Source organism: Orycteropus afer, unplaced genomic scaffold, assembly GCF_000298275.1.
Source record: "Orycteropus afer afer isolate SDZICR_OR568_19922 unplaced genomic scaffold, OryAfe1.0 scaffold00111, whole genome shotgun sequence".
In the NCBI taxonomy this organism is placed as follows: domain Eukaryota; kingdom Metazoa; phylum Chordata; class Mammalia; order Tubulidentata; family Orycteropodidae; genus Orycteropus; species Orycteropus afer.
The window spans coordinates 7,914,241-7,932,958 of NW_006921698.1; the positions used below are offsets into that span (position 1 = coordinate 7,914,241).

An 18,718-nucleotide genomic window follows, 5' to 3' on the forward strand; every position below is an offset into this window, starting at 1 on the left:
CGCCTCCTTTAATCTTGTCTGGTGGCACTGCAGTGAATTATGGGCCACCACCAACAAACAATACACCCGGGAAGTAAATTCTCAACACCCAAGGACAGGAGACAAAAGGACCTCAGGCAACTAAATCAGAGGAGAAAAAACAAAAACAAAAAAAACCCAACCCAACAGCACAATAAAGAAATCCTGATGGATTCTGACTAAATCAGAGAGAAAAAACAAAAACAAAAAAACCCAACCCAACAGCACAATAAAGAAATCCTGATGGATTCTGACCTCTTTATACGTTAGGAATAAATAAATACCACCATCATTGCGTCTGTTTTCTTCCCCACTGCCCTGTTGAGGTTCAAAGTGCAAGCCTCTACTCCAGAATGGGGATGACTGTATGGCACTCCAGGATAACGATGCTTCTACAGAAGGGGTGAGAATTTCTAAAGCGAGCCTATGCTGCCAGCACATAACTGCTATTTGCCAACTGAGTGCCCTAAATTGTTGAAGCTACTTTGGACGCTGGCAAGGAAACAAGAATTCTATTTTGACACAATAGTATGCATGTTGATAAAACTTTATCACCAGACTATATGCATGGGTGAAAGCCATGTGTGTAACCTATGACCACAGTTATGCACAAAGGTGGGATGTGCCCTTTTTACTGCCAATAGGAACATTGAAAATATTACATATGAAGTTATTATAAAGAGATGACTCGATCAAAAAAAGTTGACAGGCTCAAGTAAGCTTACAAAACACTTTAAATAAGAAGGCAGTTTGATGGGCCTTGGCAATATAAATACAGTATAAAGGAGTTATCTGGTATCCCTGTTGGCTTTCTGGTGTGGGGTACAGCAGACTATCAAAGTCAAGTCAGTAGGAGTCCTCAGGAGAACGCAAATGGAGAGAAATAACTTTCTCCAGACCTCTATCTGCAGCTTTTTGATGGTGGGTGGTTGAACACTAATTCTTCTGTATGTAGCATCAAAAGTCTATACCTAGAGATTTCTAGAGAAGTTAAGGGAAGCTGAATTACATCAGGGGGTGAAACAGTTATCCCAAAATATCCTTTTAATAAGACACATGTAGTAAGGCTTTGTCTACACTCAGGTCTCAAGCATTATCTTTATCATACATGAAACCAAAGTCTCACTTCTTAAATAGTAAATCTCACTGAGAGTTAGTAGATAAGAACAAGGACAGAAGAAATATGTTACCAGCAATAAAGTCACCTTTGTCCAAGAACTTCCTGGGTGTCCTCGGGTGGTGAATAGAAACTACAGTATCAAAAAATAAGTAATCACTGCACCACTTATTATCAAATAATAATGCCTCAAGTATGAACATGGCTGGGGAAATGAGATATTGGATTAAAAAGAGTTTTCCAGATAACAAAAGCTTACCCCCTAAAGTGTTGAAACATATTCTAATCATTTTTCGTAGAGAAATGTCTCAGTGTGCAAACATACTGCATACTACCTAGAGTTATGAAACAGACTTTGTGTAATAAAATGATAATACCCTGCCCTACAGCAAGATAAATATTATGAACATTGCACTTATTAAAGTAGGCAAATTACTTGCCTTCCTAAACTTTTAAATATAAAATTTTTATGCATGTGAGCATAAGCGGTTTTCTGGGAAACTGTCTCTATCTAAACTTTCAAATGGACCCAGGAAAAGTGAGGGACCAATAATGGACAGTACCCACGACAGAGTAGTCGTCTCTGCCGCAGACCAAGCCCAGCATGTGCGATGTGCTAAGCAGCACTCTCCTTCCTGCTTCTCATGGGTGTTTCTGTTTCCTGAGGTCCCTTCCCACCTACCCTGATACTGCACTGCTTTTGTCATTTCCATTTTTCCTCTTTTCCTGCTGTTTTCTTCCTCTCTTCTCACTCACATTTTTGCCACTGCTTCTTTCCTGTCCTTTCCTTGGTGTGAGGACAAGTATGACTTGTTTAAAAAAAATAGTGCAAACTTGTTCTGATTAGCAGACCAATCATGTGTTCTTCTCATTTTCAGTACTTCTTGCCAGTTTGATCTGTTGTTCAACACTTGGTATCTTTCCAGTTGTCTTTGGGTTTGTGGCTAGTCTGGAAAGTTGAAGATGCTACGTGTCTGATTACTGGGGACACTACTGGGAGTAAACTTCCCATAGATTTTAATAAGCTGACTATAAGAATTTGGCAGCAATCTCTGTCTTTCCTCTCTTTCTTTCTACGTGCACATACACACGCACACACGTGTGTGCACACACTCTGATCAACCTAAAATCTACAGACAACTATAAGAAACTTGAGGCACTTTGTCTCTTTTCCAGTATACATTAGTATCTGAAACATTTGCAGCTACAGTCTGAGCTTGGATTTGCAAGAAATATTTACAGCTTGCTCAGCATGGCATTTTCAATCATGTTCTATAAATGGGATGCTGCTAAATGAACCATAGGAGAGAATAAAGGAAACGTGAGAGCCTCTTCTTTATTGGTAGATTCAGCTGTGTGAGAAAGGAAAGGGAGACGAAGGGAAATGAGGGAGGCAGGTGAGTTTCTGGATGTGGGAGAACAAGATGGGCTTCATGTGCCAGAACCAGTAAGAAGAACAGCAACTGCCCAGAACTGCAACGTGTCTCTGCTCAGTATCTTGAGGCACAAACCAACTTTACAACCACTTTGTCCTACCATAAAAGACAAGAGGCAGGCCCTTGAAATGCCCTAAATATGTTCTTTCATTTTTTACCTGTCATGGACACTGTTTTTCAGTATGTGGGGAGGGCAGGTAATTGTTTATCATTTTATTTAACTAAAAATGACAGTGCCATGGAGGTTGGAGATATTCCCAAAAAGGGGCAGAAGTAGCAGAACCTGGGTATCATGAAAATAAATGAATTAAAAATATATAATCATAAAACATGCACAGAAATATCAGCTCTCCAAACAATGAAAGAGGTTAAAATATTCAAATTTAAAAAAATTAGCCATGTGATAACATTAGCAAGTGATAATATTAGCAAATGATTGCCCCATCTCATCCCATAAAAGCCGGCAGTTGTCCTTTCTCTGTGCCACAATGATATGGGTATTCACGTTTGTGATCAAGATGAATGTGCCAGTCCAATTTCTTACCTCACTGCAGTCGCTGGCTGTAATGTGTGAAGGCCGTGCTTCTTCATTTAGTGGCTCAATCACTGTCACCTCTGCAAACTCCTCCACAGATTCTTGAAACTCAGGTAGGGACCTTCGTCCATAACGCTTCCCACCTCTAACATATTTGGGCTGAGCTTCTGGTGAGCAGTCTAGCCAAGGAGACAAGAGTTGAGGCCACATTACATGACAATATCAGTCCTTAGCTGACAGAGCCACAGACACAGCCTCTTATATGTGTCCCAAAATAAACCACCACCATTTGCCAGTTGTGATGGAAGTGGGCGTATTGGAGCCATCAAGTGAGGTACAGAGCAGAGTTGCTAATTCTGAATGATTTATAGCATCTGGAGTATATATCTGAATATAATGGGAGATGCAGAGCCAGCAGTGAGAGATCTGATGTACATGCAGATTTAAGGTCATATGTTTTCTTTTGCTTATTAGGCTGGTGTTTTGTGCAGGGCCAGGGATGGTAGGGAAGGGGCAGAGAGGGAGAGAGAAAGAGAAAGAAATGTTGAGATTATACTAACATGGAAGTCTTGGAAAACGATGATAAAACAAACACCATTATCTGCACTGTAAAGTTAGTATCCACACCAATTAGTCTGAAACATACCCTTCTCTTACCTGAATGACTCCTTTGTTAGCATCCCACTTTCTGATCTATCAGACAAGCAGGATAACAGTGCAAAGAAACCAGCATAGTGGATTCTAATCAATTAATGATAGCTAGTCCCTTATATGAAACCTGGCATCAAGATCTCATTATAAAATTAAAAGCTGGAGATTACAATAGCAAATGAGAAACAACATTAAGAAAAATGGTATATTATGGTGTTTTGTTTCATTCTTTCTCTTCATGACCTTCAGTGTTGTACAAATTAAAAAGGTGTGCAGAAGGGACAAGTCATCTCTTGACCTTAAAGAAGGACATCAGCTTTTTAACATAGCATGCCTCAGGGTTAACATTTGCCACCACCTACCACCACTACCACCACTACCCACCACCCACCCACTCCCAGCACCACCACCACCACCAATGCCAATACCACCACTGCCACCACCAACTACAGATTAACCTTTATTTACAATGAATAGCTTTAAAGCAATAAAATAAATACTTCACTCTATTCAAATGCCTTCTTAAATAGATATAGTTTAGCATCTTGTACTATATTAGGAGAATAAAATATTCCATTAAAATACAAAAGACTTGACAATGCTTCGATTTTGCTTGTCTTATTGTCCACACAGACATACTGTCTCTCTGGAGAATATAGTATGTATTTGCTTTGAACATGACAATCTTAACAAGATATATCTGAATGCAAACATGTGGATTTTTAGATGAGATATATACACACATATGATCAAAAAATGATTGTAGCTGACTAGATAAGAACTAAAGGAACAAAACCCTTCTTTTATCACCACTGAAACCATGGTAGAGATTAGTCAATACTTTACGGTTTCCCTGGGAAGACTGGTGAACCCTGTTGGACTAAGCATCCCCTCCCCCAATGTCCTTCCTCTGGTACAAGCTCAGGTTTCACTATATTCACAAATGTGACCAGAAGCATTCCGAAAATGCTCAGCAAAGCGGAGAGTGAAGTATTTATGCTAGCTATATAATTTCTAGTGATATTTATATCCAGCCTTTGAAAAGTTCCAGCCAAGTCATTTTATTAGGTCAAGCGATTCTCTTACGGGAGGTGTTTAAGCATACAAAATTTATATTGAAAATCACATGCATATTTGAAGATACCTTTTATCAGAAGAGCGTGTGTCAGCTTGTGAGTATTCAGGAGCGGCCCAGACACCCGAGCTCCTTGTTGGCAGCTGACACCCACAGATGCTAGTCAGATAAGAGGCAATGCAGAACCATCCTTAATTTATTACATATTCTTAAATTTTAGTAGCAGACAACAAGATACACCATTAATGACTAAGGGAGCTCTGAAAAGATTGAAAGTAGAAGTTATAAACTCCAAAAACAGAACATGGGTTTCATGGCATGAGAACAGAATAATGGACTGAGGTGGCCGTGTCAAAGGAATTCATAAAGCAGCCTGCACCTTCTCAGAAGAGAAAATGTAACATGTGTGGAAAGCAGGGCTTTGAACCTATTCTTCCTGGTTCAGTCATGGCCAACACAGCAAAATCGAAACAGACCCAAATTTTTTGTATTTGGGTGAAGTGGAACAGTAACCAGAACAGGAAATATTACAGGTCAATGCCTTGGAGTAGGAGACTTGGAAGAGATGTAGCGAGCCCTTTCAGGAGGCTGATGCAGAAGACTGGATTATTGCAAGAGCTGTGGAAAGTGACATACAAAGTGGCATGGTCAGACGCCATCTTTGAACAGAGCATCGTTTTTTCCAACTCGGCCTGTCAAGAGATTTGGTTGCACACATTACCCTTATTTTCCAAGAGGGAGATTAAGTTTCAAGCAAGGAACTGACCTGTAATTCTTCCCATACCAGTTATCATTCTGGTTCACCCACATTTTAAAAATTCGGGCCGGTTCCAGTTTTGCTTTGTCAACCATGTCCGAATAAAAAAGAACTGGTTTGAAGCCCTGGTGAAAAGTGCCTTTCCTAAAAAAATCCACTGTAATTTAATCCAAAACCCACTTGTGGTTGAAGTGATTACCTAGTTATTTACTACTAAACATACCACATAGTATATGGAGCAGTAATGGATTTGAAATAGCACTTTTTCTAAGGGATAGAAGGTAACAGATTGTGAACTACTAGGGACCCCATGAGTTTCTGGTTTATTTACTTGCTTATTTATTTTACATTGCCAGGAACCTTTTTTGGTATATTTATAATAATTGATTTTGAGAAAATATCAGAATGTACATATATCACAAAGTCAACTTCTAGAGAAATCTATTAAGCTGTATAATCTTTTTGGAATAAAGATATTAGGATACACAAAGAAAGCATAAGGCATTAAGGTTTCCACATCACTGAACTTCCCAAACCATGCCTACGACCAATAAGGAATTAGACTAATCACACCATTTATAAATAGTCACTAGTTAGACTTACATGCTCTCACATCCTTTTCCTATTTACAGCATTCACCCAAATGATAAGAAGGGAAGAAATACAGCACAGGTCTAACGGTCCAAAGAGGGCAATTGTGGTCAACCACCATTGTTTTTGTTAACTATTTGAAAACTCTATGAAGACAACAGCAGCAGTCTACCATAAGGGAGGCCACAGTGGGGATTTAAAGATGATCTTGCACATCCAAATTAAAGAATGCCTTACATCATCCTTACCATGCCCAACAGAAGAGTCACAAAAATGCAGGCCTTGGGGGCAAAGCTTATTTATGAGCACACCCAGATTTCCTTGCATATTTTAGGGTTTCATTCTGGAGCAATTTCATCCATGCCACAAAATATAAGATTATGTGATTTAGAAAAAAAAGTTACTTACATCACATCACTTCCTTTAATATACTTCTAAGTAGCTGTTTCAATCATGAAATGTCAATGAAACATTGTACAAGGAACTGCCTTGCCTTAGGTGTTTTATTCCCATGAAAGTATACCTATGATCCTACCTGGACTGTCAGGCTTCCAAGTCCTTCTCCCTCCTTTCCCATTTCTCCTATTTGGCATCACTAGGGAGCTCTGGTAGCATAGTGGCTAAGGCACTTGACTGCTCACCAGATGGCTGGCGGTTCAAACCCATCAGCCACTCCTTGGAAGGAAGGTTGGGCAATCCTACTTCCTTAGTGATACTGCCTCAGAAACCCAAGGAGGGGTCGCTATGAGTCAGGGCTGACTCGGACGGCACATAACAACAACAACAACAACAACAGAAAAAGTAAGAACGGGTTCTGAAGGAATGCAGACAAGCCACGCCCACCCAGAGGAGACTCAGACACCATCCCTAGAGAGCTTATTATGAAAACACCATTTCTGGCAAGGTGGCTTGGAGGCAGTTCTACCTGACCCAGTTTAGATGGCCTATGCTTTATTCCACAAACTAAACCTTTGGGTGCCCTACAGAAACTTTGATTCAATCCCCTTAAAATTGCTAGAATAATGTGGATGCAACCAACAGTCTATTAGTTATAGACAATGGGCCAAAAGGAAAAGAAAAAAAATCTATTATCAGGCATTTAAAAAATGAAAAAAGCATATTATTCTTTCCTTTCCTTGAAATTAAGCTAATATTCTTTAAAGTAATATTCTTTATTCCACATCTCATCTGTGCCAGGAAATGATACTGCAGGGCTGTGATAATGTACTAAAATCGGGATGAACCACCACATATATATATGACTTTTCACCAGAAGGTCTCACATATAAAAAGAAAACTGAAATACAACCAATGAGAATGGTCACTGGGAAGGAAAGAGCCAGATGGGAAAATTACCAACACTTACCTACATCATCCCTCTCCAAGCTAGCTCTCTTCCCAAGAGCAATGGAGCTTCCTCAACCATAGACTGAGTAGCACAGGGCATACTTTTTACTCTCTTCTAAGATTAACCATCAGTGATGCAGATCACCACTTGCAACCCTCATCTCTCCTAAACTCTCTACATAGACAGGTAAAGGCCAAGCAGAAGGAAGGTGAAAGAACTACCCAAAATCCTAAATACTATTTTAATCAATCAAATGCATTTTTTTGCAGAAATCACAAACTTGGGATGTAGAGTGAAGAAGCAGCCACATCACCTACACAGGAAGGTAAAGGAGATTTTCAAAGATGCACTTTAACTCCTATTTATTGGACATTATTGAACACCTTTCACTGACAAAGCATTATTTGTACCTGTTGAGGATTAGATGGATAGCTTGTCATTTTTAATTCATACTTCCTGTTCTCCAAAATGACCAGAGGATACTTCTAAAAATGAAGAAGAAAATCCTGCACTTCTATTGCTGATAAGGAGCTCTGGCAGTATAGTGGTTAAGGTAAGTAGCTGCCAGCCAAAAAGGTCAGTAGTTCAAACCTACCAGCCACTCCATGGAAGATAGATGAGGCAGTCTGTTTCTGTAAAGATTTACAGCCTTGGAAACCCAATGGGAGTTGCTACGAGTTGGAATTGATTTGATGGCAGTGAGTTCAGTTTTGGGTATGCTGTTGCTATTCTTATTTTGGAACTGCTCATGCACACCTTTATTTTCTCCTCCCCTTCCTGCCCCATTTAGCTGGCCTGGTAAATAATACCCAGAGACATGACCACCCTCCAAAGGACTAGTGCATACAGGGAATACTGTCTGAGGCCTTTTATACTATATTTCTGCCAAGTTCATGGGATTTCTAAAATCCATTTGAAAATAAGGGGTTGAAAATGAAATATGTGCAAAATCCAAGACAAGTACACCTAGGAAGCTTTCTTGAGAACAGGCAGTCATGTAGCAAATGAGCATCCCCCCAGCCCCACTGCACATCCCCATCTCCTTGCCTATTCAGAATACACCACTACACAGGGAGGAAATCCAATTATGGTGCAAACCCATACCTCATTCCAAATAAGAGAAAAACATAGAGAAAGAATTGAAGGGGAATATATGACTGAGACCAGGAGAGAAGGATTTAGAGACTGAGAAAGACCAGAAAGAGAGACAGAGAAAGAGAGATGAGATGAGACAGGTAAGATGAAAAGAAATTGAGATCAAAAGAGGGAAATACAGATGGGCAGAGATCTAGGGGCTATGAAGGGAGTGCGGGGAGAGGCTGAGGCCAAGGGGGAACAAGAGGAACAGATGAGGGACCAAGAAGTGGGAAGAGTGGAGGGAGAGACCAAGGAGGGCAGGAAGGACAGAGGTGAAGTTATATGTATGTGCAAAGTGGCTAGGGGTGGGTTGGAAGGAGGGGGCAGAAAAGCAGAAGGGAGAAGAGAGGCCAAAAGAAAATGAATAACATAAAAAAGACACCAGAGGAAAGCCTCCTGCCATTATCTATCATTCCCTTTCCTTCCCAGTGAATTCCCTGCCTCCAAGGAGATCACAGGCAAGCAGCCTTCCCATCCCGTGGTCTGTGCACACCCTTTACAAGGCAGCTGCTTTCAGGGGCCACTAGCACCAAGCAATGACTCTTCCTCCTGAAATCTTCCCTCATAACACAATTTGGGCTTTCAACTCCTTCCTTGATTGTCATCTGGTGACAGAATTTTAGATGCAGTCTCCATATAAGCTCTCACCAGTCTCTAAATGATGATTCTTGTAGAAAATAGGGGCTTCTGGACACAAAGGTAATGAATAGGGTGGCTCCTGATTACCTTTGCCTCAGAGGGAGGCCTTGAGCATGGGGTTGCTAAAATGGCGTGGCAGCCTCCAGGCTCATTGGGCTGACTAAATGGTGTACCTCATCCCTAAAACAACTGAAAATCAGTCAACAGGAAAATCTTTGAGCTGACAATGACTGTATGATTGCTTTCATGATTAGATGATTGCTCTTCATGGGAGGATCAGCCTGCTGATCTCTACTAGTAAGACCTGAATCGAGCCATTTTTGGGAAGAAGACAGACATTTATATTTTACTGAATTGACTCACTCCCACTGTTCAAGGCTCAGCTCAAAACTCCTTCCTTTCAAGTAACCTCTTGGCTCAACTTTCATAGAACCCTTTCTTCTATGAATTCAGTACAACTTATACTGTCTATAGCTCCCAAATTAGTAATGATCATATTAACATTTTTCCCAAAGCATTTTACATGTCAGAACACTTTCCTGGGCAGCGTGACTTCATGGAAAGAGCCTGGACTTTGGAACCAAAATTGGATCCTAGCACACTGTTCTTACCAAGGTCAGGAATCTGTAACCTCTCTAAGGCTCAGTTTCCTCATCTGAAGGAAGGGAAAGTAATAAGAGCTCCCATAAGTGGCTGCCAGGATGACAGGCTCAAGCTCACCACTCTCCATCTGGCAGCTCCTACCCCAAGATCACGCAGAGAGTACCCAGCCACTCTGGTCCTTCCACCTGGGTTCCTATGGGGGCCAGTAGCCCCCTGAAGCTGGTGGGCCAGGGAGAGGGTCCTGTCCAAGCAAAGTCAGGAGGCCAGGAGGAATCTCACAGCACTCAGTCCTTCTGCAAGTTTCCCTGACCTCATTTTTTTTGGGGGGGGAGGGGGAATAGCAGATAGGAGGTAAGATTAGTGGCAAATGCATAAAGACATTATCCAGTCCACCATCTCAGAAACTGGAGCTGTTCCAATCTCATTCCTGCCCCAATTTTTCTCTCCCTTTTTAGTCTCCTTTCCCTTCAATGAGCTGACGTGATAGGCACACTGATTCTCTAAGCTATCCTGCAGAAAGCTATCATCTTCATGTTGTCTGTTTGGAAAACTTCTTATTAACCCAGTGGAGTTGAAATAAATTTATACAACATCTGCACAACTCCCAAGTAAACATGTCTTTATCAAAATTTTCACCACTGCTACTTATTTAATTTTAAATACCAGTATTTTTTGAACATACAATTTTTTAAAGACTGTCTTTGTACCCTTGGGAGCTCTGGTGGTGTATTGCCTAAGGCATCTGACTACTAACCAGAAAGCTGGTGGTTCAAACCCACCAGCCACTCCTCGGAAGGAAGGCTGGGCAATCTACTTCCATAGAGTTACCGCTTCAGAAACCCAAGGAGGGGTCACTATGAGTAGGATCCAACTCGACGGCAGTGTTTGGTTTTTTGGTTTTTTTGTACCCTTAGTAAAATTATCATAATAAATATTCTTCGATAGCAGTTTAATAGCTATTTAAGTTTTTGACTACAGAGAAATATAATTCGCCTAATCAATATATTGTCATATAATTACACTAGCTATAATTTTTTTTACTATTTTATATGACTACCCTTACATATACATCATTGTGCACATTCATAATTATTCGTATAGCATAAAACCTGACATTGGCATTGGTTGGACAAAGGGATTTTTACAGTTCTTGATGCCTATTGTTTCATTTAATCCTAGAAAGGGTCTGTCATTTTACATGACCATGTTGTTATGTTGTTGTTATTTGCCGTCGAGTCGGCCCCGACTCATAGCGACCCCTCCTTGGGTTTCCGAGGCAGTATCACTACGGAAGTAGGATTGCCCAACCTTCCTTCCATAAGTGGGGCATAAGTGTTTCCAATTCTCCATGACTTATAAACACCTTCTCATATCCTCTTTTGTTGTTACTGGTGGCAGTGGTAGTGGTTTGGTTTTGTTTTAACTTTTGGAGAAAATTTCTGGTCCTCATGGTTAGCACCTCATAGACACCAAATAGAACAGGGACTAAGTTCTTACTTACTCAACTGAGAGGACAAAAAAACAAGCCTCTTGGGCCATGTGTGTATTACCAATTGCTGTGGAATCAATCTCAACTCATGGCATCTCCATGTGCGTCAGAATACAACCATGTTCCATAATGCTTTCTTTTTTAAAAATTTTATTTACTTTGTTGTTGAGAATAGACACAGCAAAACATACACAATTCAACAGTTTCTACATGTATCATTTAGTTACACTGAGTAAATTCTTCAAGTTGTGCAACTATTTTCACCTACCCTTTCTGAGTTGTTCTTCCCCCACTGACATAAATTCACTGCCCTGTAAGGTTCCTATCTAATCTTTCTAGTTGCTATTGTCACTCTGATACCATAAGGATACTTCTTAAAAGAGTGTAATGCTCAAGGCAGACATTTATTTATTATTATTTTACTAGTTAAGCTAAACTATGTTTGGTTTTAATAATATTTCAGGGGGTATTTTTGGTTTAAGGTTTAAAGATTACCTCAGGGCAACAGTTTCAGGGGTTCATCCACCCTCTATGGTTCCAGGAAATTCTGTTCCACATTCCCTTCTTTTGATCAAGATTCTTTAGAATCTTTGATCAAGATGTTCAGTAATGATATCCAGGTACTATGCAATTATTCAGGTTTTAAGGCAAAGAAGGCAGTCGTTCATGGAGGCAAGCAGCTACACATTCTATGTCCTTCTTCTGCAACTGACTCTTTCCTCCTCTTTTGCTCCAGGTGCATAGAGACCTTGGATGGCCACTTGCAAGCTTTTGAGATCCTACACACTACCAATGAAGTAAGAGGCAGAACAGAAGCACTAAACATGTTATTAGGCCAATTAACTGGGATGTACCATGAAACCATGATCCTAAACCTCTACACGAAGAAACCAAATCACATGAGGTTTTTGGTTACACATAAGCAGGTTCAGTGCCTATTCTTTGTTCTTTCCTGTCATCATATACTTTATTGACAGAAATTACAATAATTGGCTGTGAAACCCCACCTTTACTCAATGTAGTATTTCCATCATCATTAAAGCTCCACAGAGTTTTCAGTGGCTGATTGGTTGGACTAGACCACCAGGCCTTTTTTCTGAGGTGCCTCTGAATGGACTCAAATTATCAACCTTTTGGTTTGCAGCCAAATGTGTTAATGGTTTGCAGCAAATGTTTTAACCACTTGCACCATCTAGGAAGTCCATCTGTGTATAATACTTCCTAAAAACAAGGGCCTCACCTAAACTTTAGCACCTGGTTCAAGGCCTCTGAACTAAGTTTCAAACACAAATCTTCAATCACTGCAAATCAAGATCTACCGCAAGGCCTGCCTGGCCAAAGGACCTGCTTCAATGCGCATCTGCTAGAAGAGTGAAAGGGTATCTGTTTATTACATATATGGTGTGTGTGGTTTTTTTTTAAAAACATATAAGGAAAATAATAAAAGTCAGAGCATTTCCTGGAAACAGGAAGATCTGTTCCCAAAAATTACCAAAAAACTAGCATCTGCACTGAAACAATGCCTACTCCTGTGCTTTTCTCACTGATAAACAAAGGAAAGACATTTCATGTGAATCACACCAGGACGAAAGGGCCTCCTACTTTATGCTAACATCTGCAGAACAGAAATCTAATGCAAGACGCATCAAACGAGGACAAAATCCCTGGAGAGCAGATCCAGACGGTATGTCAATGCCATGCAGCTTAGAGCCTGTGCCAGCATTTCCACTACAAAAATCCTATCATCCAAAACCACAGCAAACTGAATAAATAACTAATAACTAAACTGTTGTTTTTCTCTTATTCTAGGAAACCATTTAAAAATTTAATTGTACATGCAGATATATGGGAGGGATGCCACTGACAATGGTAGTCAGTTTGGAATTTACAAGGACTCCTTCCACCCCCCAATCCATTTCTCTGCCCTTTTCTAAATTTCAGCATTTTTTGTATTATTATTTGCTTTTTAGGGGAAAACTTTCCTAACAGTCTGAGAATCATAAATATCAGAGTTAAAAAAGATGCTGAACTGTACCCTAGAGAAGTTATGAAAGGCAGAGCCCAAGACTATGGAAATAATTCATTTAATTCCATCTCTTCTCAGATTCTATTAGAGCTGTGTTTCTGTATTCTTTTATATACTACTTCATTAGAGAGATATGAAAATATAAAATATACTGAGCATTTGTCCTTAGGAAGCAAAATTTTGTAGTGTTAAGTTATGGAAATAAAATCTTACAGTAACACAAAGCTAGCTTTTTTTTTTGACAGATTTGGATAATGTCATTGGATATTAACTGTCATTGGATAATGACAGTTCCTCTGGCTACCTGTCATTCAGATATTAAGAAATAATACAATCATATATTGGAGCTGAGGTTTTAAGTATCTTCCAGCACAACTACTTTTATATATGAGGTGACAACCACAGTGGCTGTGACTTCAAGGTCACTCAATTAGAGGGGCAGAGCCAGGATTAGAACTGAGATTTCCTGACTCCTGGCTCTAGGGTCTTTGCACATATTGAGCTGGCTTTTATATATTACAGCATTTGTTCTATTTAACTTATAAAAATCTTCAGTGTTAAGATAGAATATTTTGGAAAAAAATAGCAATAATGGTGGCACAACATGAAAAATGACATCAATGTACCGGAGCTGTAAATGTGGAAGTTATTATGCTGATGAATGTCTTGTTGTGTATGTTTTCACCACAATTAAAGTAGGAAAAAAAAAAAATCTTGAGTGTTATAAAATATCAATGCATGACCCAGTCCATTTCTAAAGCCGTGCACTGCTGCTCTCCTGCTTTTTCAGTCTCCCTCCATAGTTTAAGGGTAAGTTTTTCTTTCAAAAAGGAGCCCTGGTGGTGCAGTAGTTAAGCCCTTGGCTGCTAACCAAAAGGTTGGTGGTTTGAACCCACCAGTCACTCTATGGGAAAAAGCTGTGGCAGTCTGCTTCTGTGAAGATTACAGCCTTAGAAACCCTATGGGACAGTCTACTCTGTCCTATAAGGTGGCAATAAGCTGGAATTAACTTGATGGCAATGGGTTAATGGAGTCTTTCTCAAAGTCTACCAGGTCCATTTACTTCGAAAAGTAAGACAGAAATATCACAGTCCTGTCTGCTATGGTAAAAGATGAATTAAATACTAAGCAGCCAAACAGTGCTGAAGATGAAGACACAGGCATCCCTGTCCTAATGACTTGGTAAAACCCACTCTTTCTCCTTCTTGCTGCCTCTGTCCAGGCTGTGCTGACTGAGGATAGGGCTCACCACCAAATCATCCATTTCAGGGCTCACAGCCTTAAACTAAAGCTTCTCTGAATCACTTTCCTTGGTGAGAGTGCTAGCATCCTCTCCTGCCACGATCCATGAGACTTCAATTAAGCTACTACTTCCCTCTTCAGTCCTCAATTTGCTCATCCATAAAATGACAACAGTCCTTTCCAGCCTTATGATCTCAGTTACTCAACATGGTAAATGTAATTAAGGTACTGAATTGTACATTTAAAAACTATCAAATGTTTTTGTTACATACATTTTACCACAATAAAAATTTTAGAAATGCTATGGTCTGTGGTTTAAGGAATGCTGTTGTTGTTGTTATGTGCCGTTGAGTTGGATCCAACTCATAGCGATCCCTCCTTGGGTTTCCAAGGCGGTATCACTATGGAAGTAGATTGCCCACCCTTCCTTCTGAGGAGTGGGTAGTGGGTTTGAACTGCCAGCCTTGTGGTTAGCAGTCAAGCGCCTTAGGCACTGCACTATGCTACCAGAGCTCCTGGTTTAAGGAATAATTGTTTTCAAAAAGAGAAAGAGAGGAATGAACTCTGGTGGCCTCTTGATAGACTGTATTTGAGTCCTGCTCCTTTTGTCTCTGAACAGCCACACCAGACAGCCTCTGGGGGCAGGGTCACATTTTAGAGTGGGTGGGGGAATGCTTGAGTGGAAAGAATTGCATGATCCTAAGAACAACTGCAGGGGCGAGGGAGAGATGGGCGAGAAAGACAGAAAAAGCAGGGAATGTGGGAGGAAGGATGACTCACTGCTGTACATTAGATAAGGCTCTCTTCAGGCACAGGCTCCACCCAGTCCTAGATTTTATCCTGCCAGGACAAACCTTAGAGAAGTCACATAAATGCTGGGTGAAAGGCTATCAATAAGTCCTTTGCTGCTTGATCACACTGATCTGAGCAGTATGGGAACAAAGATTTGTTGCAGAATGCCCAAAGGAGGGAGCACAAGCAAAGCTATAAAAATCCCTTCTGTGTGTTATCCTGGAAGACTTGTCCAAATGGTGGTCTCTGCTGCACAGCAGTGAGGCACACACATAACTATGAAACCACCATCTGGAGCTAGAGTTATAAACTTTTACTTTCTGGCTGTTACCAAGCTTAGTCAGCCACTGTCCACCACATCCTGTTGTTCAGCTCCCAACACTGCACAACTCTAGGGGGCATCGTTCACATCTGTAGTCATTATAAATGTGTATATGTAAGATGACAATTTTTTTCTGGCAAGTGACAATAAAGGTGCTGAGGAATCATGAGGACTAATGGCAGGCGTTGCCCATTTTCAAACACACATGAAAACACATTATCAGCACACAGAAGGAGAATGCTGAATTTATGCTTCTGTTACCTATGCTCATATTAAGTAAAATGTCTGTTGGTGTTAATGTCACCAGAGCTCCATTCAGGATCCCCAGATCTTGTATTATTATTATCCAGATGAAAAACAACCTTAAAAAAAGTGAAAATACCAATAAAAAGTGAGAACCCATGAGAACAAAAATCCATGTCCAATAGTGAGCACCTACAGAAATTGTACTGTTTGTCTAAAAAACATTGAAAATGCAATAACTTCCCCCTCCAGCCTCAGAGTGGAGAATTCCCATCCTAGGAGTGGCTGCCATTATTAAAAAGAGGGAGACTCAATCTAGAATCCAAAACAATACCAGATGCACTGTTCATACATCAGATACAAATTGGGAACATTTTATAAGCTAGTATTCATGGAAGGAAGACTGGGCAATCTACTTCCGTAAAGATTTAATGCCTTGGAAACCCAAAAGGGGCCACTATGAGTCAGAACCGACTCAATGGCATTGAGGTTTTTTTTTTGTTTGTTTTTGTTTTATGAAGAACTAGATCACCAGTAAGGATCAGAAGTGAGTTCCCATCTGTGTCTCATTTAAATAGGTCACATTGAATGACTCTTTGTAGTGACAAAATGTTAATGATTTCTCCTCAGTTTCAAAACTGAACTGTATTTTTTGATGTTCTCATTTTTAAAGTCTAGTTGATTGAGGTATCATTTATACACAGTGAATTTCACTCTTTTAGTTCACAATTCTATGAGTGGGAAAAACTCATACAATCATATAATCACCACCACAAACAAGTTATAAAACAATTTCACACTCCCTAAATTCCCTTGTGCCACTTTATATTACTAGCCCCTAACAGCCACTCATCTGATAGAACTGGACTATACTGTAATAAAAATTTCCACACTGTTCAGGCTTCCCCTTAAGTATTTACCATATTTCAGAAACAAAATGGGTATGAACTGTTGAATGGAAAACCAATTTACTCTGAAAACTTTTACCCTCCAAAAGAGGGGTCGCTATGAGTTGGGTCTGACTCGACAGCACATAACAACAACAACAACAACAAAAAATATATTTACTATATTTCAATGATTCTAAAATACTCTTCCTCTGTCAGGTTTGAACACTTTGAAATTAGACTATCTTACAATCAATGGCATTTCACCATTATAATTAGTAATTTATATATTTTAAAACTGAAGTCTATAAAATAAAAATGTCCCATGTCTGATAATCAATGGTGCCTTAAAAATCAATGAAGTACAACATTAAGTCCTGTATTTCATAACACTCGTTGAATACTTACTATGTATTAAGCATTCTGATAGGCCTTGGGAATACAAAAATAAAAAATACGGCCCTCAAGGAACAACACTTGAGAAGGTCAGACAGATAAGCAAGTGTAAGGTGATAGTCTCTGTAACAGAGGGTTACCCACTCATTAGAACTAAGTAAAATTATCTCTAGAGTCTTCTTCCAGGCACTTCCCCAAAATGTGCATCTTTCCATGATGTCCCAGAATCGAATCTAGTTTACAAAGGAAATAAGGATGAAGGTAGTACCATTCAGTTTCACTCTACTTGTTGTAAGAATGAGTTACTGCCTCATCTGACATACTGCCTAGGAACAATCCAATTATTTATTTCATAATAAACTGCTGTAGCAGGGAAGTCTCATTTTAGTGTTCAACAGCTGCAAGGCTTTTATGATAATATGAAAAGAAGAGTCACTGAAAAAGCTATTCAATCTATGAAAGAGAGATGCTCCACATCTTTCATAGACATGCTTCAAGGCTGCCAAATTCTCCCCTATAAAACTTTTAAAGGGGAATGTAGAGAAGAAAAGTGAATGCCCTTACCTGGTTCTTCAAAGTGTTCTTCATTTGATAGCGTTCTCGACAAGATAAGTATTAATGCTTCTTTAAATTGGTCAAAATGCACCTAAAAATAAATAAATAAAAATAAATTTAAAATAGTTTCCACAGCCTCAAGAGTGCAAATCCATCTACAAGGTGCCAGAACCATTTGTTCACATCCTGACATCCTAGAAATGAATGAATAGCACAGAAGGGAAAAATGGGTAGATAATTTTTTTTGACACATTGATGTTATAAACACTAATATAAATATTTATTCAACCCCTAAAGGGAGAAGTTACATAGCAAAGCCCTCTTTATAAACTCAGAACAATATTATGTTTTGAACTCTTAGCTCCTGTTAGTTTTCTGAACAAGATCAGAAGAGAAAGATGTTAGGTTTGATATTAGGGAAAATTCCCAAGTAAACACCATTGGAACAGTGCACTGAGGAGGCTTTCATCTCCTAAAACATTCTAGAAGGGAGTAAGCTATCATTTGAGGTTGAATTGAATATAGTCTTGCCTGAGGCAGGTATATAATATTTATTTCCCAAGGCCCCTTCAATCCCTGATTCCATAAACAAGGAAAAAATCAATAGCAAGCACAAAGGATAAACGAACCTTGGGAAGCATTTTCCTGAATTCTTAAAAATAGTATTACCTGGATTGAGTTTTATTTAAGTAAATACTTGGTCAGATCTGGGATATTACTTGCGTTTAAAGAGTAAAACCATTTTCTTAATAGCCAAATACATTCTTCTATAAACTTAAATTTATATGCTATCACCATGGGACAGGGGAGATTTTTTTTTTCCACCTTAATTCTAGTTTGATAACATGCTACCTATCTA

General features: G+C 39.6%; 1 protein-coding gene across 1 annotated transcript in view; it reads right to left on the reverse strand.

Moving 5' to 3' along the window:
* The window catches only part of NIN (ninein), a 117,424-nt gene that overhangs the window by 75,735 nt on the left and 22,971 nt on the right, over positions 1-18,718 (reverse strand). The window contains exons 3-4 of the mRNA XM_007943693.2: positions 17,869-17,950; positions 3,116-3,285 (exon numbers count right to left, since the gene is read on the reverse strand). Coding sequence (XP_007941884.1) covers positions 3,116-3,285; positions 17,869-17,950 — 252 coding nt within the window. The remainder of the gene's footprint in view (positions 1-3,115; positions 3,286-17,868; positions 17,951-18,718) is intronic.